The sequence below is a fragment of the Pseudopodoces humilis genome, chromosome 23, assembly GCF_049639895.1.
Source record: "Pseudopodoces humilis isolate 2021_Gansu_Grassland_sample_001 chromosome 23, ASM4963989v1, whole genome shotgun sequence".
In the NCBI taxonomy this organism is placed as follows: domain Eukaryota; kingdom Metazoa; phylum Chordata; class Aves; order Passeriformes; family Paridae; genus Pseudopodoces; species Pseudopodoces humilis.
The window spans coordinates 5,309,882-5,333,233 of record NC_142222.1 but is presented as its reverse complement, the minus strand read 5'-3'; the positions used below and the strand labels follow the sequence as shown (position 1 = coordinate 5,333,233).

The 23,352-nt window shown below is 41.0% G+C and overlaps 1 protein-coding gene across 5 annotated transcripts; it reads left to right on the top strand.

The window, feature by feature from the left end:
- Window positions 1-347: 347 nt before the first annotated feature.
- On the top strand, window positions 348-22,861 carry TPST1 (tyrosylprotein sulfotransferase 1). 5 transcript variants are annotated; one of them, XR_015774458.1, is made up of 9 exons: window positions 348-564; window positions 2,024-2,108; window positions 2,967-3,086; window positions 6,731-7,660; window positions 12,441-12,639; window positions 19,494-19,544; window positions 20,408-20,483; window positions 21,362-21,409; window positions 22,329-22,861. XR_015774458.1 is itself a non-coding variant. In XM_005525811.3 (6 exons), the coding sequence occupies exons 2-5, from the start codon at window positions 6,804-6,806 to the stop codon at window positions 21,377-21,379; spliced, it is 1,125 nt and encodes a 374-aa protein (XP_005525868.2). In that variant the 5' UTR covers window positions 348-564; window positions 6,731-6,803; the 3' UTR covers window positions 21,380-21,409; window positions 22,329-22,861. The 5 variants fall into 5 exon arrangements, 1 of the variants encoding a protein (XP_005525868.2); XR_015774457.1 differs by lacking the exon at window positions 2,967-3,086; XR_015774456.1 differs by lacking the exons at window positions 348-564; window positions 2,967-3,086 and adding an exon at window positions 939-980.
- Window positions 22,862-23,352: the final 491 nt, after the last annotated feature.

Below are 23,352 nucleotides of genomic sequence, written 5' to 3'. Positions count from 1 at the left end.
CAGAGTTTTGTCTGTAAAATATTCAAGAGTAATTTTCGGTTAACGAAGGGGCCGTGCGAGCTGTGCCGGGCTCCCGGCCGCCAACAGCTGCCTGCCACATCTGGCCAGACGCTGGCGCACCTGGGGTCCCCGCTCCAGACGCGCGCGCGGCGCCGCCGCCCAGATGTGCGCGCGCGCGCCCCGCCCGCGGCCAGCTGTGCGCGCCAGATGTGCGGGGAGGGGCGGGGACACGCTCTTTATCACTCCCCCTTCTGCTGTCAATCATCGGGTGTGACCCAATGATGGCCCGCGACACATCGAGGCCCGCGACCAATCAGGGCGTGGTTGTGATTTCCATGGCAGCCGCAGCCGCGCGGCTGAGGCGAGGCGGCAGCGGGGCCGCTCCCGGTGCCGCTCCCGTTCCTCGTCCCTCTCCCGGTGCCGCTCCCGCTCCTCGTCCCGCTCCCTGCCCACTGCGATGGTGCCCGAGCGGAGCCGCGGTGGCGGAGGGGCGGCCGTGCCGCTGCTGCGCGGCTCCAGCCCGGCGCGGGGGCGGCGGCAGCAGCAGCAGCAGCAGCAGCGCAGGTGAGGGGCCGCGCCCGCCGCGCACCTGAGGCGGGCCCGGGGCGGGCCCTGCCGCTCCCCGTTCCCGCCGTGCCCCGCCCGGGCCCTGCCGTGCTCAGGGTGGGGGGCCCGCGGCCTGAGGCGGCGGCAGGAGCGGCTCGGTCCCCGCCGTGCCGGCCCCGCTGCCCGCGGGGGAGCCGGGCCGGGCGGTCCCGGAGCGCAGCCGGGGATGAGCGGAGGGGCGGGCGCGCTGCTCCCCGCGGCCGAGCCCAGCCGGGTCATTCCCAAAGTTTCCCTGCGGGCGGGGGAAGTCGCGTCAGGGGCTCCCGGCGCCCCGGGTGCCTTTGTTCGGTGTCGGGGAGGGCCGGGAGTGCCCGCGGTGGGGCAGGGGGACACCGGGGATGGTGCTGGAGCGCTGGGTTTGTACCTGCGAACAGGTATGGAATGGCTCGGCTGGGAAGCGACCCTAACAATCATCCCCTTTCCCTAGACCAGGTTGTTCCGAGCCCCAGCAATTTTATAGCTTTACAGTTTTATAGTTTCACAATTTTATAGTTTTATAGCGGGAGATCGAAACTGTCGCTTAGCTGAAAGTGGGTTTGCTGCCGCCGTTGTCATTTGCGTTTTTTTATTGTGAATGTGCCGTGCAAATTTTTGTGGATCTGGATGTTTTTGCTGTTATTAAGGAGTTTTATTCTCCGCAGTACCTCAGTGTATAACGGAGTGCTGAAATCCCTCTGAGGAGCACGCAGAAAAGCGCATAGAACAGGAGCTCATCTGCTCTCAGTGTGATTTTTTCCCCTTTTTCCCTTTTTTCTTCTTCTCTGCATAACTTTAGAGAGCTCTGTGTGTCTTCAGTAAAATTTCTTTTGTTGAATTGTTCTCCAGCAGGAGCTGTAGAACTTGACAAATACTGTTTGTTCTTGCATAACCAGGACCGTGTTGGTAACTATTTTTTGACCATTCTCTATGCAAATCATGATAATTTGCTGTATATATTATAGATGTAAGTAGACCAGAATGGATGGAGATATTTCCTTCCATTTGAAGCAGAACTTCTTAATTATGTGGTTTTTAGTCATTTTAGCGGCCTTAAATGTTGAAAAACCCAAAAGTGTTGAATTTTGAGTGCTTGGGTAACAAGATGGAAATGCATAAGTATGAGCATTTTTTTTTTTTTTTTTTACTCTTTATAATGTGGTTGTAATAGAAATCATGAAATGGTTGCATAGTTGTGTGTTGTATTCCCTGATATGGAAACTTCAGATTCAGCAGTCTGTGCCAATGAAGGTTATTTTGGTGTTTCAAATTTTTTAGGGCTTTAGATTTAAAAAAAACCACCCAAAAAATGTAGGTTTAAGGAATGCAGATGTGTAACCAACATTTCTGTAGCTCTTGCAGTGTGAGGTATAGGGGAGAGTTGTCCTCACATCTGGGTTCCCTGGTATTAATCTTGTCCAACTTTGTTCTGTCATTCTAGGAGTTGGCTGTCTTTCATTCCAGATGTTTTCATGCCAGGGGATTTACTCCTTATTTATTTGTGGACTCCTTGTTTCTTTGTGGAGGTGAATAAAAATTACTCCTTCTATTTTATCATCCTTTTCTTTTTTACTCTAGGATTAATAGGAGGAGAAATGTGGGGCAAACAGCTGCAGGGTTTGAAGGCCATGAGAGCTTACATAGCTAAAGCTGGACTTGAAACTCAAGACTTCTTGATTTTTATTTTTAGCTTTGAATTTTTTGCTTGGGATGTGCTTCCTTGTGCAGCTTCTGGTCCATGAAAATTGTGGTAACACAGATCCAGTTTTGGGGGAATCCTTAAGGTGATGCAGAGGGATAAAAATGCTTCCTGAATGCTCAAATTCTGTCGGGAACAGTCTGCTAAATGAGGCTGTGATGGTTTGGGTGGCTCTGGCAGTGGTGGTGTGTGGATATTTCAGTGCTGTTCCCTGGTGTTGTGCTCTGCCATTATCACATGCAATCATCTGTGGTGAACACACACAAACAACCACAGTCAAACAGCTCCTTGAAGGAAAACTTTTATGGGATTCCTTCTTTAAACTTTCATTTAGGCATGCTGAAAGAGCTTAGGATAGAAGTTCCTCGAAGAAATAGCTCTTCAGTTTCTAAATGTGTACTGTTTGGGGGGTGATTCTTGGGAATTCCCACTATCTCCTGCCTTTCCAGTATTTATTTTAAGAGAGAAAAAGTGAAAGGTGCAAGAAGAGGCAGGGAAGAAATAGAGTTGACAGTTACTTCTTAAAGTCTTAACAGCATTTTCATTTCTCCTTCTCAAGAGAGTGAAAATGGATAACAGCACTTTGGGATATTTTTCCATTTAATTTAGCCACTGTAAAATCAATTTCCTTTATAGTTTTGGGTATAGTAGTCAGGCTGTGCATCAGAATCTCCTGTTTTTGCAGGGTGTGTTTTGTAGTCTGCTCCATGAAGCCTTGGGAAGGGAGAGGGTGGTGTTGTCATAGCCCCAGAGAATCAAGGATTGAGTGGATCTCCTGAAGAGGAAAAGGAATCATAGGAACCTGGTAGGAAGACATGAGGGGAAAGACAGTTTTCCAATGCTATGAACTCTTCCTCTGCTTCTCTTTTGCTCCTACTTTTTGGCACAAAAAGCTCCTTTTTAAGTTCTCCAGAAGAGTTGAGCTCAAATTCTGGCCTTTTACATTTTGTCAGAGATTTAGATTTAAACCAACCCATCAGAAAAGCCTAAGTTCAAGGGAATGCAAATGTGTGAAAACATTTTTGTAGTTCCTGCAGTGGGAACTATAAGGGGAAGTTGTTCACTGCACTTGGAACAAAACAAATCCCATAAAATCTAAGCTGTGCTCTTCCTGGAAGGAGCTCTGATGGTCAGAATCTGAGCCAGGAGTTCAGGCCATGGAAGCAGAGGACAAGTTAATCACCGAAAAATGCTTCATATATATTTGGGGTTGTGTTTTATTTTGGGATAGATGATGCCACTGTCACTGCCCTCTGAATTTAGCCCTGGAAAAGCTCTGGTTGAACAGGAGAAGGGAAGTGCTCCCTTTCCAGAGTGAAAGGCTGAGCTCTGGAGCTCCAGAGGATTCCTTTTTACTGCCTGGGAATGGAGCACCTTTTATTCCTCTGGCAGGGAATGTTTGAAACACCAACAACCCCCAAACTGTTTTAATGTGAAATATAGAGGGATGACTTGCCTCTTGACTAAGCTAAAAATTTTCAGCATTTTTTGGATGAACTTGAGGGAAAAGGTCTTGACCTGCTGCGTGGAAGGGGAGAGCAGGAGAATGAAATGTGTGCAGGAGAAGGAAACAAAGCAGTGCAGTCAGTTCTGCTGTGCTAACATCATCTGGGGCTGACTCATAGGCCTGACTTTTCTGGGCAGAAAATTCACTTACAGACAATTCTGTTTGGCTGCACTGTCTTGTGATGAAACTTGTAGATCCCAATTCTTTTTTTTTTTTTTGAGTACCACATAAATTTTTCTTGGAATTCTTTTTATCCTGGCACTTGAAACTTGCTGCCAAAGGCCTCTCTACCATTGCAGTTATCTACAACCTCCTCAGCTCATGTTTTGTGTGAGGGGGTTGTGTTTTTTTGGGTGCTTGTGGAGGTTGTTTTGGGATATTTTTAATAAAAGCTGTCTGTGCTTGTACAGGGAGTGGAACTTTGCTCTTCTCAGGTAAAAACCCCACAGCAGTTCAAAGCTCAGCTTCAATGCAGCCGAGGGCTTGCTGATTGCCCTGCTGTGATTTTGAAACGCTGTCAATTTAATTCCTGTTAACAGCAGAGCAATAATAACTTTTATAATCCTTCAGGCTGACAGATGTGCTCCAGAGCACTTACTCATGGGGAGGGGAAGGTGGGGTTTGTTTGCAGAAGGAAGCAACTTCCATATGTCATCTTTATCCCAAGGAGCTTTCCTTGGAACTTCAGGCACAGAAAAGAGTTTTTTGGCTTGGAGAATAAATTAATTTTGTGAGAGAAGCTGTTTCTGACTGCTCCTCTGGCTTTCCTGACACACAAAGCCCTGCTCATTATGACAGTGCATGTTCCAGGTATTGCTTCCAGGTAAAAAACCAGGACAGAAGGTTGTAGGACAGTGGAATCCTGATTCTTTATGGTTTTGCAGCCTTTGGCAACTTTGAACTTCCCAAAACAAGTTACTGCATCAAATGAAAGTGTTTGTGGTGATTGATGTGGGGGTTTTGTCACATGGGTGGGATTTTGGTGGTGTAGGTGAGTCAATACTCACAGAAATTTAGGAAACCTCCTCACAGTCTGCAGCATGAATTGAAATTCACAGCTGGAACTGTGCCCAGAGGGAGTCATCACTTGCTTTACCCAACCTGTGAATTAAAGATTTCAGCCTTCAATCACCAGCTTTCCTCCAGTACTGAGAGTATTACAATTCTTCAGCTTTGTTGTTAAAGCTGGTTTATTTTTTTTTTTGTTGAAGTGATATTCTAATCTAAATCTTAAATTTGATCTTGATATGCTTTTCTCCAGCAATCGTCTACCTAACTTTTGCATTTGGGGAATGTTGGTGTATCTTCCAGGAGTAGGTTTTAGTTAGGAAGATGAAGGTTTTTGTGGAGGATTTTTATTTTTTTTTTTTCCTTCCTGAGGAAATTAGCTTTGTGGAATTTACTCAAACTGAGTAATGGTAGGGATGGTAGGAAGGGTAAATATTTGTAGGGCTTATGTGCTCTGTGCTGAAATGCTGTTTCACTTGTGTTAACTCTTCTCTCCAGTGGATACTGTATCTACAGAATTTTAAAAGATTCTGTATTATTTGTTAGTTTTAAGCAGAACAATTTCCCCTTCCCTAATTCAGACTAGGTCTGCATGCTGAATCTTTCAGAAGAGAAACTTTGATTTTTGGTGCTATGGAAATATGAGCTGCATGATTTATTTTCCTTTCTTTTTGAGCACTGTTCACATGACCTCCCCTTAAATTTCTGGGAATTTGAGGGTTTTTCTTTTTAATGTTTAGATATTTAAGGTCCAGTTAAAGCAAGGAGAGGTACATGAGTAGAATGAAACTTGTCACAGAGGATGAATTGTTCCTGTGAGTGGTGTGTTTGCCACTTCACAGAAAAAGAAGGGAATTAATCTTTGAGTTATATTTGAGTTTAATTTTGGTAACAGAGACTAAAAGCTGAACTTTGAGTGGAATATTGTGACAGCTGTTGATTGGAATAAGCTTTGCTAATGTGAAGGGCAAAACCTTCTCTTGGATGCCCTGCCAGAAAAAAACACTGCTGTGACAGATTCCTGCAGGAGGAATTCCCTTCTTTTCCCCACTTCTAAGTGGGAATTCTGTCCTCTGGCTGCACGTTCCCATAAAATAGGCACAGAGCTGGAAAGCCTCGCTCAAATCAGGAATTTCTGAGTTAACAACTGGATTTTAGGAGGAAAAGGTTAAGTGGATAATGTTTTGGGGAGAAACAGGGAGCAGGCAGAAGGATCTTGTCCACTCAAGGATGTGTCCTGCAGTTGCTGATAGAGATGGAAAAGCCTGGAGGAAGCCAATCATTTAAAATGTTGGTGGTACCTCCATGCTTGGAGCTCCTCCCAGTTAAAATCATCTGTGATTCCACGTGCTCAGTGAACGATTCCAGCCCTGAACAGCCAGCTCTTCCTTAAAAATTCTACTAGAGTACTAATTTCATTGGAATCACAGGAAGAAGAGTCAGTTTTCCACCCACCTGACCTGAAAACTCAAAGCAGGTGAACTACAGAACGCACACAAATAATAGTGTCTACGTTAACTGTTAGAAATGGGAAAAATAAAGATATAGGTGGAGTCATCCAGCAGCAGCATAAAGATTTATCTAAGCCAGTGTTTGATATAATGCTCTGATATTTGCTATAAAACATAGCATGCTCTTAGTCCTTCCTGGAAATGGAATTCAACAGACGGGTTTTGAAACTGTTTTCTACTAAAAGTTTTGTTCAGACTCTTATGCATGTCTAAAATTCATCTAATTTTTTTTTCTTCTCATCTGCAGAAATTAAAATTACTTTTGAATAATGCAATTTTATGAAGCTGAACTGAAAAAGAAATAATGAGAAAGCTTGCTTTTATTTTGAGTGTTTTGGGATTTCAGACTTAATCTTGTCTCACCTCTTGAAAAAGTAATAAAAAAATTCTAATTTTTAATTTTATTTTTTCTCCACTTGCCAGACCTTAATTTATTTGGGATTAGGATTCCCATGGCACGTGAACTAGAGGATAATTTGGAGTAAGAGGTGTCTTTATGCTGCCCAAGATGGTCGGGAAGCTGAAGCAGAACCTGTTGCTGGCGTGCCTGGTGATCAGCTCGGTGACCGTGTTCTACCTGGGCCAGCACGCCATGGAGTGCCACCACCGCATGGAGCAGCGCGGGCAGCCCCCGCGGGGGGACGGTGCCAGGGCCACGCTGGGGACAGCCCCCAGTGCCAGCACCAACAGAACCCTGCCCTACAGCAAGGACATGCCCCTGATCTTCATCGGGGGAGTGCCCCGCAGCGGCACCACGCTGATGCGCGCCATGCTGGACGCGCACCCCGATATCCGCTGCGGGGAGGAGACCAGGGTGATCCCCAGAATCCTGGCTGTGAAGCAGATGTGGGCCAGGTCCAGCAAGGAGAAAATCCGCCTGGATGAGGCCGGGGTCACGGATGAGGTGCTGGATTCAGCCATGCAGGCGTTTTTGTTGGAGATCATCGTCAAACACGGCGAGCCCGCTCCCTATTTGTGTAACAAGGATCCCTTTGCTTTAAAATCCCTAACTTATCTCGCCAGAATTTTCCCCAATGCCAAATTCCTGCTGATGGTCCGGGATGGCCGTGCATCTGTGCATTCCATGATCTCCAGGAAAGTCACAATAGCTGGCTTTGACCTGAACAGCTACAGGGACTGCCTGACCAAGTGGAACCGGGCCATAGAAACCATGTACAACCAGTGCATGGAGGTGGGCTTTGGCAGGTGCATGCTGGTGCACTACGAACAGCTGGTACTGCACCCTGAGAGGTGGATGAGGACTCTCCTCAAGTTCCTGCACATCCCATGGAACCAGGCAGTGCTGCACCATGAGGAGATGATTGGAAAAGCTGGGGGGGTCTCTCTTTCCAAGTGAGTATGAGCCTTCTTCCTTCACCTTGTGCTGTTCTAAAATAGTACATTTTGTATGTAAAAATCATAGCTTGGTTTCAGTTTCTCCCGTGGGCAGCTGATTTATGATGCATCTTGAAAAGAAGTCATTGCTAATTAACACTTTGCAGTCTCATATTGGTTATGTGTGTAATGTGAGAAAACTTTTAATGGTCAAGACTAACTTGAATTTGTATATCTGATGTCAGCTTTCCTTTTCTCTGTGCCCCAAAATAAACCTGAGATGTTTTATCTAGACTGGTGTTACCCATCCCAGCCAGATCACCCATTTGATTTCAGCAACAATATTGTTGTCAGTGCAAGAATGGCCTTGGAGCTGAGTTTGCCAAGAACATCCTCTTCCAGGAAACTGGAGAAACTTCTCCAAGAGAATAGAAAGCAGAGTTGGCAGCTTTTCTCCTGGCTTGTGCTCCCAAAAGGACAAGCATTTTGATGAAAATTAACCTTGTTGTAAGCAAATCTTTCACTATTCTGTTGGGCCATCTGTGCACCTGAATCAGCTGCTTTCAGAATCCAAAATTCAACTCTGCTTAGAAAAACTAGATGGGTGCTGTTAAAAGAAAATCTGATTTATTCTCTGTTTAAACCACTCTGATTTCTTTGCCACTGTTCACAGCTGAACAACTGAAATACAGAAGCTGTTTCATCTTTACATTGAGAGAGAAAAATGTCAATTTTTGACACTCCTCCTACTTTTGAATCCACCAGATTAATTTTTAAAATACTGAATGAGAAGCCCTATTCCAGCAGCAAGGCCTGCCCAGTTAAATTACTCAGCTCCTGGATTTGGAATATTCAGCACTTGCCAAGTGCTTCTGAGTGAGAGGCACCTTGCACAGCAGGGACACACAGACTGTTACAGAGTAATTCTATTAAACTCCAATTTTGAGAAAGAAAAATGGGGAGATTCCCTTTATTTAGTGCCTAGGAACACATCTGTGGGTTTTCTAATATATTGTAAAGGCATTTGATTTAAAGCAAATAGAAAATTATTATCAGTGATTACAAAGAGAACTTAAAACTCAGGTAACAGTTAGATATTTACAGTGTGGAAGTTTCACATCACCATTGCCACTGAGGAAACAGCCTCCACTGTGTTCCCAGGGTTTATCAGGAAGGGATCTCGTCCCTTTTTTTGGCACTGTTGTTCGATAGCAGATTGAAAATGTGGAAATGTTAACCTGAAGCAGGGCACTGTGATACCTCCCTGGAAGCTGATCCACATGGGAACTTTTCCCTAATTCCTGGGGTTTGTTGCTGCTTCAGCAGCACCTGAGTGGAGGTAACTTATTTTTACTGAGATAAATGGGTGGTTGCCAAGCTTTAAGAGTCTTGTAAAAATAACTGTGTATAATCCCATTTCTAGTAAAATATTACTGCCTTACAGCTTCCAGATTTGTGTTTTTAAAAATTAATGGACCTTTATACTGTGAAACTCAATAACCTTACTGAATTCTTGCTAATATTTCTTATTAAATCTGGTGGAATGGGGTGTGAGGTGTTGAGAATATTTGTTTCTAAAAATGAAGAAAATGGATTGTTCAAAGTTAAATGTGGCCTCATGTTTATTTTTTCAGTGAAACCTTCACATTTAAGACAAGCGAGTGTGGACATGTTCTGGTGACCCTCAATTCAGTATGATCCCAGAGTTCTTTATGTGCTTTTATTATCTCCCAGGAGATGATCTGGGGAAGCAATTTCTGATTTCAGGAGGCTCTAGCAATGGTGGGAAAAAACTGAGAAATGAGTATTATGTCTGGGGTGGGTTTATCTAATCTAATACCCTTGTAGTAGGTGGTGAAATTTGGTTTTCAGTTGCAGGATTTGATAATGATTTCAGTGACTCAGGCTTTCAGGGGCTGCAGAAAACCCAGTGAATATCAAAATCTTAAATGCCTGTGTTGTATGTTTATGGGATTCCAGTTGAAATTGTGCAGGGAGAGCTTGAGATTTCCCAGTCTGATGCCCTTGTTGCAGTTAAAACCTGCTGGGTTTGGCATCCCCAGCTGTGATATTGTGTAAAAACGCCTGGAAACAAGCAGAGCCCCCTCCTTTAATCATTTTTCATTCACCTGAAACACCTCCAGGTCTTGCAGACAGGCTCAGCACCCACTTCAGATTTATGCTGCTGGCTTAAGTCCAGCCTAGGATGCCTGGAGGTGTTTTAATTGTTGGAGGTATTATTTGAAAAGAAATCTGACAAGTTAAGCATCTTGAGATACTTAAAAACATTTTGAGAAAGAGATCACAGTGTCACTAAAAGACCTTTATAACAATGCTATTACCTGCTAATAAATAGAATTGATTTCTCTCCCCTTATTTTGATTTTCATCCAGGAACACTGCAAGGGCTGTAGGGATGTGCAGTCTAGGATTTGTAGGAGTGTGAATTTTCTGTGGTTTGAAGTCCCTGCCAACGTGGCTGTTGAAGGAATGCATTATGGACTCCATGCTCTAACCAGGATTGTTAATTGAGCTCTGGCCTTTGCCTAAGTGAAAGCAGCTGTGCTGACATGTAAAGAAATCTCAACTCCTCTAGAGCAATTTTTATTAGGTTTATTATGGAAATAGCTGTCTAGGCAGAATTACTTCAGAATTTACTATATTTAGTACATAGCTCTCTTTTTATTCTGGTACAGATACAGACTTATTTGGGGTTAGTCCTGTCTGCTTCTTCTCCTCCCAAATCTCAAACTCTTCCCATACCTGGAATCACTGCCATATAATCAATTTTCCCAAGAACTGATGTTTCCTTGTTTTTCTGTTTGGATTTTTACATTTTTATTTCCTCTTGCCTCCAGTCTGTCTTCCCTCACAGTCCTCATAAGTTCTTTATCTGAGGAATCTTTCTCATAAATTGTTTTATTTTCCTTCCCACCTTAACTGAAAGGACAGAGAAGGATTTAACCAGACCAAATGTGGAGCAGTGGATTTTTTATCAGTGCTTGGAAGTAGCTAAATGTAGTCCCTGCTATCAGACACCAGGAAATGTTTCATGCTGAGGGTATTGTTAGCAAAGACTAAAATGACAGAGGAGCAAAACACACATTTAAAATTTGACATCAGGATGAGAAATCCATATGTGACAAATTTAGGCTCAAATCTATCTCTAATACCCATTTTTGGGGGCTCCAGCAAGCTCTTAGCCAGGCTCATTACCTGGTTCTCCCAGTATCATCCTGATTTTGAGTGCTCAAATCAATTTGCAGTTGTGGTGAAGAGGTTTTAGGCTTGGTTGGCTCTGTCTGAGGACCATAAATCTTACTTTTTTCGAACATCTCATGATAATTTTTTCCTGAGTGTCCCAGTCCACCTCTGGTCTCCTGTTGTGGCGCTTTGGCTTCTGCCTTGCTGCTTTGAACTTCTGAATCTCAATTTTTAGCAGCTCTTTTCTTGCTAATTTAATATGGAGTCAGATGCTCATCTTCTAATTAGAAAGATCACAAAAAACCCCACTTTTAAAACTTTTAAATTTTCCATCCAAGCTTGTGAGCTCAGTCCAACAACAAGAAGGTTGAAATTTAGTCACAACTCCCTGGTCCCAGAATCCCCTTCTGAGATCCTGCCTTTGGTTTGAGTCTCTGGTAATGAAGAGGACAAAGCTGAAAATTCTGGGGTTGTTTTAGAGGTTTTATTTTGTCAGATCCTTTCCAGCTTTCATAAAACACCAATCTGAAGGCCCTGCTTGCCAAGACAGTTTCCTTATGACCATTTCCCTGTCTGGTTTGTTCTTTGTTGATTGTATTTCAGTTATTTCGCCTTACTGACCTTCCAGCCTTGGATGACTGATTTCCTTCCTCTGGTCTGGGAGGACTTTAGTTCTGATGAGGAATAAAAAAGAGGAGCAAGGTGAACTCTGGTGACTGGTGTGTGTTCAGCATCAGGTGTGAGGCAGACAAAAATATTCCTTTTATATGTCCAATAACATCCAAACTCTTTCTGGGGTCAGAAAAGAAGTTTTAAATTATTTAGAGTAAAAACTCAGAGAGTTTTCAATTATTCAGCCTGAATTCTGTTCCAAAAATAAACACAGTAAAGAAGTTATGTATCGTACAGTTGTAAAGACAGAACAAAGCAGTGCCAGATTTCTTCCCTGGAAAAAGAAAACACAACAAAAACACTCCACAAAAGTAGAGCAAAAATTAAAATTACCTTAAATGCTTAAATGAACAAGAAATCAACTATTTTCTAAATATGACACTGATTGTGCACTTGCCTTTAAGATCTATGTGAAGGCCAAATAGTCAGAGGAATGGTTATGAAAAATATTTCTGTGGTTTGTAGCTTTCTGTCATCTCAGGTCTCTGTTTTATTAAACAAATTTGGAAAAAGTGAACCACAGAATGGTTGTGAGAAGAAATAACACATGGGTTAGAATTTAGAATACAACTTTTAATACATCCTAGACAATTAAACAGCAAATGTGGGAAAACAGATTTATATGTACATGTGGGTTTACTTTTCACTTAACAGCTCTTGGGCTTTCTCTGCTGCTTTTATGGAATAAAGGAGTTTTTTCAGCATGTGAGAGCCTAAACCAGGCAGCATCTGCAAATATTGTGCAAATTATTCTCATTAAAACTTCACTTCCCATCAGCTCTGTAGAAAACATGAAAATATGAGAGGGAAAGAAGAATGGGAGAAAAAAAAAAAACCAAAGAAAACGAGCTTAAGGTCTTAGTGCTATTGAAGAATAATTGGTTGGAGTGGAAACTATAAATTGTTTTTTTCTTCTTTCCCAGGGTTGAAAGATCCACTGACCAAGTGATCAAGCCAGTGAATGTGGAAGCTCTGTCCAAGTGGGTTGGGAAGATCCCAGCTGATGTCCTGCAGGACATGCCAGTGATTGCCCCCATGCTGGCCAAACTGGGCTATGACCCCTATGCCAACCCCCCCAATTATGGGAAGCCAGATCAGAAAGTGGTGGAAAACACAAGGAGGGTAAGGTTTTTGTGTGTTTAATTATTGACTGAATGGATATGAGCTCTAGAGCAGGAGTCTTGTGTTTGCTCTGGGGATTTGAAGTCTGTTTCTAATACTTTTTGCTACTTCACAATGTGTTTTCTTTGGGGGAAAATGAAAAAATTCTTTGCTTGGTGTGTGGAGCTGAACCTCTTGAGAGCTGCCCAGAAAGTTGGGGAACTGGTTAACAGTGGAAAAAGCTTTCTTGTCAGGATTTCAAACTTGATGGACGAGCTCAGCTTTTTATACATGAGGGTTGGCAGAAGCTCTGTCACAAAATTATACCCCAAATACTTGGTAGAGTTTGAAAAATGACCCATAGAAAATAGCCCACGATGATCAAAATGTCTGATTTTTAAATTCTTTGTAGAACAGCTCAAAGATGGAGAAAGGTCTGGTGCTGATTAACCTAAATTTAAGGATTTGAGTCTGAATTTAATGTTGTTGGAATTCGAGTAGTTGGGCTATAGAGCTGTTTATCCCTGGAGGTATCTATTGAAAAAACTCATTACCATTGTTGGAAATAGAATTAATAACTCTGCTTCTGTTCCTTTTGGGCATGTATAGTTTATTAAAAGAAGGTGACTTTTGCTGCTGCAGCAGAGTAATCGGGGGGGAAAAATAATTGAATTAAACAATTTATAAGGACTGTCTTCCACCAGCCTTCTGATCCTGAAAAAACTGTTTGGAATAATGATGGGATAGATAGGAATGAAAAAGGAATTGGGGTTTGTGAAGTCTCTAAACATTTTTGCATTATTTCTTTTCTAAAAAAATGTCATTAATCATTAATTAGTGTAATAAAGGCTGGCAGCTTGATTGTTTTAATTCATAGCTGATAGCTCTGCATGGAAAAAGTAACCTACCCTTTTTGGTTATAATTTATAAGTTCCCTTTTAAAGGTTTACAATCAAATGAACTTTTCTGCACGCAGTTAAAAAAAGTGTTCAATATTAAAAGTTGCAAATTGTATTGGCTGTATCTCACTGATAAAACTGACACAAGTTTTTACAGCCTGCTGACCTTTCTGAGGCCCCCACCTGTGTGGGGCAAGCTCAAGCCAAGCTGTAAAAATTGTCTGGATTTCTGTCACTTCTTGAAATGGATTTGATTTCAAAACACAAGAGAGGAATTCAGGTAATAAACAAAGCCAGGAGCATCTCTCTAAAGAAATTAAAACCTAATTCAAAGGCTGAGGGTTTACTGAGGCTTTTTCCAAGTTTGCTTTGAAGGATAATTTGTTTATTTACCAATGCTAAGAGCAGCTGTTAAAAACTGAAGCTGATCTAAATATTGCAGACATATGGAACACTCAGTAATATTTTGGCTGCTATTTTAATTTAATAGCTTTACTTGCAGCCCTAGACAGCATTTTAATTTGTTGTTTATTGTACTACCCAGTATATATTTTTCTAGTCACTTGTTCTTTGCCAAAATTCCATTTGCATGCATGGTCTGTACAGATAAAATGAGGGAGGTGCTCTGAATGAATGCTAAAAACAAGAGAGTTCAAGATGGTTCATCTTCAAAACTTTGAATATTCTTTAAAAATAGACCAACATAAAAATTTCAAACTGTTTCAGACTCTGGTGTGTAATTTTGGCCCATCAGGGACGGCTCTTGTGCAGTTTCCTTTCTCCTCCAGGAACTTGTGCTAATTTATTCCTTGCTGCTGTAGCCTGGAGAATAAAGCATTTATTTAATTGGATAAAATAAATAAATCTGGGTTTTTCCAGCCTTTTGGAGCTGGCACTTGGCAAGTTAAGATCCTGTGTATTCTGAGCTGGTGAATTTGTAAATCACTGTAGCACTTTTTGCTTTCTTTAAATTTCTTCACCTGGGATAGCCTTTCACAGAGTTTTGTACTGGATATCTGGAATATGGATGAAGCTGTTCAAAGAAAATGTTTCCAGAATTGCTCTTCAGTGCATAGTAAGAATATCTGAATCTTGTTTGTAGCCATTTATTGGCTCATTTTGTGTTTGGAAGAAGCTCTCTTATATTTATATTTATATTTATATTTATATTTATATTTATATTTATATTTATATTTATATTTATATTTATATTTATATTTATATTTATATTTATGTTTATGTTTGTGGTCTCCAAGACTTTAAAGTGAACACAGAACTTGAATTGTATTCATTGAAAACAGATAAAGTTCAGACTTCTAAAGCTGAGCAAAATCTGTCCCTTCTTGGAAAAGACCACAAATTGCACTTAACAGTGAAAATAATGCTCAGCAATATAAAGCTGCTGCTCTTAATCATGGAAGTGAGAACCAACAGTGTAAAAATTTCTAAAAAAGGGGCTGGTACTGGAGAAAAATGGAAAGAAATGGTTGCTGTGGTGCAAAATATTAGTTTTCCTAAGCTTTCTGAACACTTAAGTTCTGTTATTTATTCCTCATTTCTCCTTTTCTGTCCCCTGCTGGTGAGTTCCATATGAACAGCTCAAACATATTTTTTTTTAATTCAGTCTGGAGACAAAATGATTATTTTCTCCAGCTAAAGGACAGTGCTTAAATTAGAAATGGTATCTCTTTGTAGGTAATGCAAAGGAAGCAATGGCCTCTGCTAAATTTGGATTTTTCACTTGCCTGTAACCTGTGTAGGACACCAAAATGCTGAGGTTTGGTTTCTGTGCTCCTGCAGCACAGCACAAAAATAACAAGAAGCAACCTGGGTTTGTACTTTGACCCCTCTGCTTTTATTCGAGGAACTAGCAGAGCATGAAGGGAACTCCATCTCTTGTTGTGTTGCTCTCCCAGTGCTACGTTAGGAAATAAAATATCTCTGATGAGATCTGCACTGGGTGAGCCACGAGTTCAGATTTTTCTGGTGTTTTCACGAACAAAGCCATTAACTTTTTGTTTGTCTGTTTTCTGTTAAGACTGACAATATTATCTTTTCTGACAGTTTCTCTTGTCTCAGTAGAGGAATGCAGAGCAGAGAGAGCAAGGTCTGGCCAGGGTTGTGCTGCTCAGCAGATCTCTGCATGTGACCTCTCCAAGGAGGGTGATTTTCACTGAACATGTGGTTTTCTTGTAATTCTGTCGTTGATCTGTTAATTTATCACTGCAAATGTTCCTTCCTTTTGATACATAATTACTTGTTGTTCCCCCCTAGAGTTTTAACAAATTCTACATCCTGAGCAGAAAGGAAATCAACATCCTGAAGTAAAAGTTTTCATCTGCAAATGATGTAGAAAATGCAAATAATTAAGCTGTGTGTGAGCTGGTAGCCCAGTCTCCATGGGGTGAAATCCATTCACTCCTCATAAGAACATTGTGTGATATGTCCTTATCAGTGCTGTGAGGTTGTGTCAAAGTGAGTTTCAGCAGTTTGCCAGAACCCAGCAGAAGAGGAGAGAGAGCAGCTCCCAGCTGCAGAGCTCTGCCTCCTGCCCACGAGAAGCTGCACTGTTGTGTTATGGTTGGCACAGTGGTTTCCTCTCCCATCTGTAATGAATTACATCAGATTTTCTTTGGCACGTCCTTCCCACTAAATAAATTTATATTCTTGGAATACACACTTCAGTAAGTTCTTTTAACTTCTTCATGGAGTTGTGCTCCCTGTCATGGAGAGATCCAGAGGTGGAAGTTACAGAATTCCAGAGAAAGAGATGTGGCTTTCACCAGGACTGTTCAAACACAGTGATTCTTCTCCTGACAGCCCAAAGCTGTTCTCCAGCTCTGGTTTATGTTCAGCTGATGGTGTTTTATGTTCAGCTGATGGCAACATCTAGAGATAAAAACAGAGTTTACTCACTCCGGTCTCATTCCTAGTTTAAATTGTGAGGAACAATTTAAACCTGTTCAGAGTCAAAACATCCATGACAACCAGGATTTCAAGAGTTTGTCTTTGAGATTTTAAGGGCAGGAGCAATCTCTGATAAAGGTAAAAAGTGTATTTATTCTAAGGGATGAGGAAAATTGTGCTGTCAAAGGTGTTTGAATGCCCAGCTGCTCAGGGCCCTGCATCTCCATTTTCACTGATGAACCTGGTCATAAAGGCATTTGGCTTTGGGGGCTTTTTCTCTGATATTTGAAACAAAATCTGGGGGTTATTCCATCTTTTTTTGTGACCACAACAGTACAGACTTTCTCAGTGTCCTCTAAATTTGTTGAATATTCCATTTAGACAGTTTCTTCCAACATGTGGATTCCTACATAGTTTTTCTCCAGAGGTGCTGCTGTCTAATTTTTACAACAAAAACAAAACCCCAAACCCTTTATCTCTGCATAAATATGATTAATAATACATAAAGAGAGTTATTACCAACCAAAATGCAAACTGAGGTGTGGTTGCAAGCTGCCTTTTGGCAGACATTGCTGGGCCTGTGTAAGATCCTGCTCGCTGTGCTGTCCCTCCTGGGTAAACATTTACATCCCACATGGCTCTGCCTTGGCAGGTCCAGCAGAGGTGAAGAATTGTGTAAACCTTTAAAGCTGCCTTAAAAGTTCAGGAAAATCTGAAAGATTGAGGGTACCTCCATGTGCTGTGGAGTGGTTCTAGAAAGGAGCTCAGCTCTGCTTTTGCCAGTGTTCTTGATTACTTTTTTTTCTTTTACAATTAAACATCAACAGCTGTATACTCTGCAACATGTTTTAAAGTTTACCAAGCCCAAGCACACTTGGTTGCAGAGTGACTTTTACACAAAAAATCCCATTATTTTTGTGTGCTGAAACTGACCAAGTATAATGGGACTCTTTTCAAAGCAGACTGGAAAGTGGGTGAAAAGAAATGCTTTAATCTTCTATAAAAAAAGAATTATAGGTTACACTTCTGTTCTGAAGTTCTCCCTGTGTGTTTAGAGGGGTTTTCTCAGGCAACTGGATGTGAAATTTGTTTTCTGATCTCTTTTTGAGTATAATATCCGTTCTGTTTGGCTATAAGAATGTGTTTTGGTTTTTTAATAGAGCAGCTTAAATACTGCCAACACTGAACAACAAACTGACACAGGCTTCAGATCCCCCTCTTCTGGAATTCCATTTGGACTTGCAAAATAATTCCCTTAGAAATGGTAAACACCATTTCTTCTCAATTTTACTGAATTCTTGCTTAGACTGGAAATAATTCCAATATCCTGCTTCAGTCTCTCTAATGCCACTGTGAGTGATGTGTTTTACACTTACAGATTGGTCAGAAAAGGATTGGGAATCTGAAGCCTCTTTAATTTCTTTGGCTGTGGATGGAGTCATTGTTTTTAGAATGTCTGGATTGCTGTTGATCCCTGGGTTTTGATTCAAAAGGGACCATTTATGTTTTTGGAATTACTTTAAACCAGTTTTTATGCAGTCTCCTCCTGACAAAACCAGCCCTTAGGTAATGTCACTTCTGAACCAAAATTTGTGTGTTAAACCTAATCTTTGGCCTGCCACTGCTTAGATTTGCCTTGGTAAATTGTGCTGTGTAAGTGCTGATAGTTTCATGTGAATATAATATGAAATACCTTCAAAACATTTGCTTTCCAGTGACATGATTCTTTTCAACATTGCTGATCTTGACTATCTGTTGTTAGATGTTTATTAGGGGTAATGGCTGTTCCTGCAAAGGTGAAGTTTTTAGAGCAGACAAAAATCTAGATGTGTAATATAAAAATTAGACTGAATCGTAATTCCAGGGGAAGGAAAGGAAGAGGATTCTGGAGAGAGCCTTGTGTTTGGTCCTTCTGGTTCTGAATCAGTCACAAAGTGCTGCCACCATCAGGATTAGTTGTTTTTAAGGATTCCCAGAAAAGGTGAATGTTCCTGTCTGTTCCTTCCAACATCAGCACCGCCTAACAAAAAATCCTGTTTTCTCTTGTGACCCTTGCTGAGGTTATTCTGTAACATTTTTGCTGTGATAATGTTGTTTTGTAACTTCCATTCCTGTTCTCCAGGACACAGCCTGCATTTTAATGATTTGGATAAAAGCAGAAAATGAGAACTCCTCTCCTTGATTTATAAATATTTGTAATGGAGCAAGGCTCCAATAGCCACACACCACATTTCTGCCCAGGGTGACTTTCCTTAATGCTCCTTTGGGAATGCCAGTGGCTCCTGGCTGAATACAGATGAGAGCTGTTCCTATTCTGTCTAAACCATGGAATATCAGAGTGCCACAACGTGTGTGTGCAGTCATTCCTGCTCTCAGTGAAGCCTGGTGGTTTGGATCCCAGGGATGGATTGGGATGGGAATCCAATCCCGAGTCCATCCTGTGAGTCACAGGATCTGCTGGGCAGGAAATTCAGAGCTGACTCAGCTGCAGTCCCAGGTCACTGCAGAATATTGACAAGCTGGGCTTTGTGTTCTGGTCATCTGCACATAGGAGAGCAGAGAAAATTGTAACAAACATGCCCTGACTTCCTGGAGCTCCTTCCTTTGACGCAAACCAGGGAGTGCAGCTCAGAGCGAGGCTTCAGAGGAGCCCCATTTCCATTTCATGGCTTTAGGGAATTTTTCCAAGTAGATTTATGCCCTTTTTTATTTTGAAATGATTACACAAGACCACAGTCATGACATTGGGATGATCAGTCTTTATGCTTCAGTAGACAGGATGGTAAAACTCTTCAAGTATACTTCAGTGTTGGAAAAGAAAAAAGAACAGATTACATTTTTTTATCCTTTGGAATGTTTATTCTCAGAAGCAAAGAGCTTTTAAAAATTATCCTCTAGAGAGAAGACAGTATGTTGCCAAAATATTTAATGTTCTAGCATTAGTGGATGCTAACAACACAAAAAAGCCTTATTCTCTTTTTTTTTCCTTTCCCTTAACAAGCTCTTCAGCATTTTAAACAATAGTGAATGAGAGCTTTAAGTAGTATAATTTTTTGTTTGTTTTTCCAGGTCTATAAAGGTGAATTTCAGCTTCCTGACTTCCTCAAAGAAGTGCCACAGGTACAGTATTGAATTAATTTCCTTTTTGTGGGTGTAGCAGCAAATTATATCAAGCAGCCTTTATAAACCACTTCTTCATGAGCTTGATTTTCTGATTGATGGCAAGATTTGCAGATTATCCATGAGAAGGAATCTTGAACTCGGCATCCCAAACCTCTCCTGAATCCATGTGTAACTCCAGAGTTAAGAGTGGTGTTTGTCAGCCTGAGCTACCTGAATATTGCTGTGAAATGGAAGAAAAAATTGAACCTCTTTTCTGGACCAAACTGCAAAGTTTGTTACTTGTAGAGGAGATCTATCTTTTGTTATCTTGGTTTAAAGCAAGTCTAGTCCAGAGGGCAGAGTTTATAAGTACTGAGAGATTTTAAAAATAAATAGAGATATTATCAGACAAACCCAGCCATGGATAGGGATGGTGTTGATTTAACAGTCAAGTCTGCTATGGAACTTAAGGTTTTACTGAAAATTCACAATTTGGTACCCCCCCAAATGCTGTTCATTGTCATCAGCTCCCTAAAGGACCTGCAAAAAAAAAGCAGAAGAGAAACCCTTATTGTGAAACTCTTAGTGTGAAGCTCTCGAACTGTAGGATTTTGTTGATATCACAGAATTGTAAAATCCCAGAATGGTTTGGGTTGAAGGGACCTTAAAAACCAGGTTTTTTCCACCCCTTGCCATGGGCAGGGACACCTTCCACTATCCCAGGTTGCTCCAAGCCCTGTCCAGCCTGGCCTTGGACACTGCCAGGGATGGGACAGGTTAAAAATACCAGGAATCTACCACAGACAAAGCATTTTGACTTCTCTGTTTGTTCAAATAAAAATGATTTGATTAAAAAAGAAAACTGGTTTCTTTTGTTCCAGCCAAAGAAGACAGTAGAAAGGAAGTCTCGTGGCAAGATAAAATGAACGTGGATCAGTGAAGTGGCATAGCTGTAGTGTGTGTTTCATGTTTCCAGAAAATAACCCTGCTGTGGCCACCAAATCTTTCTGAGCAGCCTTTGTGTGATCTCTTAATGTGGGCTTGGCTTTTTCCTGGCTGTTTGCCTGCTTGGATCACTCAGTGCTCCTGCTTTGCTCAGCTCTGGAGAACCATCCCAGCCCTGTTGCTGCCAGCATTTTGTCCCTATCACTGAGTGTCTGCTCCATGTGTGCTGCTGAATTCACAGGAGCCTGCTGGGGTCACTCCTGGGGCTTCCACATGGGATTGCTGGTGGGATTGCAGGATTAGCCACAGATAAAGCTGCAGGAATAGGGTGTGCCTTAACAGGAGGGGAAATATTGCTGAGAGGATTTATGGAAAATGCAGGGAGATCCTTCAGAATTGAGCACACCGTGTTTAGATGGTGTGCTAGCAAAAAAAAATCCATGATTTTGAATAAATCCTGGGTTAAATCCTTTAAATCCTTGTTTGCATACAGTATCAGTTAAATTATGCTGTTTGTGATTTTCAGTTATCCCAAAAGAACTTGGGCCACTGTGACTGATAAATTCCTTCTTCATAGGATAGGGAGGTTCCTGCTAAATTCCAGGAGGTGGATTTATACAATTAACTTGGTTTAAGTACAGTATTTGCCAAAATCTGAGCAGATTTACCCATACCAAAGAAAGACCATCTAAAAGACAAAAATAAGCACCGTGGAAGAGTAAAAGAATATTCCTTAAACCATAAAATCTTGACCAAATTGATGCTGATATTGTTCTCATTTAGTCTTAACATAATGTAACTAAACAGCTCAAAGGTTTGGAGAACAGATATTGGTACTGATATTTTTGTCCTCTAATGTAAAATAGCTAATGTAATTATTTTTTTGACAGACTGAACCTATGGAATAGAGGATAAAATGGACATTTCTTGCACAGAAGGTAATACAACAGCATTGTTTAACTTTTGTAACTCCATGGGTAAGATAAATATGAAGATAAGTTTTTTAAAGGAAACTGCTAAAGATGAGCTGGTTTGTAATATTTGATTTAACATCTCATAGCAAGTTTTTTCAAAAAGCTGCATTTTAGTCACTGAATAAACACTGACAAAATTTTGCAGGGAGCTGAGTAAATTCCAGACCAGTTAAGGAATGAGAGATGCAACATTTCCTGTGTTAATCCAGGATTTTTACTTGTCAGCCCTGCTATCAGATGTTCTGGCCTGACAACAAAAGATGGCAAAATTTAAATCCAGTTTAAAAATAGCCCAAAGCAATGTGCCCTACAAATATCCCCAAAATAGATCCTTATGTGGCCATAAATATAAACACCCTAAATATAGCCAAAAGCACTGTTCTGTGTAGAAATAATGGATCTAAAAGCTTCCCAGAGATGAATTACAGGCCTTCACTGTGAAATCAATAGAGAAACCATCCTCTTTTCACACAGTCAATGTTAAAATGACTCAAGCATCAACCTCATTTTGCTGCTTAGCTCTGAAAAATGGATTTCAACCTGCAATATTTCTGTCTAAAGCTGCTGCCCAGTTTCTGAGAAAGCAAACTGGGAATTTCCCAGCAGTAACTTCCCACTGGGTCACAAAGGTTTGGCTTGTAAGTTGAAAATCAATATATTTTTTTGCACCATGCTCCAAGCAGTCTCTCTAATGACAAAGGATGGACAAAGCAGCCACATTCCTTACAGACATGGGATTTGTCTCGGCAGTGACTTTCCACCTGCTGAAACAACAGTGGCTACTCTTAATTCTGCATTATTTGTAATTCCAAAATGCTGTCCAGGATAAAAAGCTGAATAGTACCAGGAAAGCTCCAACATAACTTTATTTCTTTTCCCTTAGGAGATCAACTGCTGCCTTTTCCCATGGGAATGATCCCTCAGGCCTGGCCCCTGGGATCAGAGGTGTGCTGCTCATGGCCTGCTCTCTTCAAAATGTTCTCTCCTGTTTCTTTCATCCTGTTTTTGTTCTGTATTTTGCTGTTGTGAGCGCATGTAAACCTTATAAAAAAACAAAAAAAAAATCACTGATGTTAATGTAGAACTGCATTACATTCGCACAACTATTTTTTTAAGGTTTTAAAAAATGCAAAAGCAATGCCTGTCTCTGAAATTGCTCTTCTGTTTTAATTACAGGGCTCCATCTTCAAAGATTTTTTTTTGTTTCTTGTAGCAGTTTGGTTTTAAGTGTATGAAGCTTTCAAGAGTGCTCTGTGCTTGTCCTGAAAGATTTTTGGTGGAACAGTTTGTTTAATTCATATGTGGAAAATGTTAATTATCTTTTATTTAAAAAAAAAAAATTGATAAATTACATGTACAATTGCAATTCAATGATCTTTTGTATTTTATTTTTCAAAATAAATGCTTTAAATGTGATTTTTGTTTATTTATTTATTAATTAATGGTTCTGCTTCCAACTTAAGATTTAAATAATTCGAGATATTGATGTGAGGGAAGGTATGATCTCATGTCCTGGGTTTGGATCTCATTTTAAGGTTTGCAATTTAATGCTTTTTGTTTGCTTTTAATATCTGGGTGATGAAAAAATGGTAAATTGGAGTGTCCCACTGAGAGGTATAACGTGAGATTTGTTCACTGCAGGAAGAGGCAGGTAATTTTTAGACTCTTGAATTTGTTCCTCAGAAGTAATTTTGTTCAGATATGTTCTGCTAGGGGAAACTGCTGTTGTGAGTTGTATCTTAAAGTTTCGATCTTTAGGATACAGTGTGGAACATGATTATTTCCATTAGGTATTTTTGGGATGGTTGTTATGTCTCGATTTCTGCTCCGCTCGGTGGTTCAAGGTGGTTTCAACCTTCCCCACTGATTTTCAGAGGAGTTCTTGCCAAAATATTTGCATTTCCTCA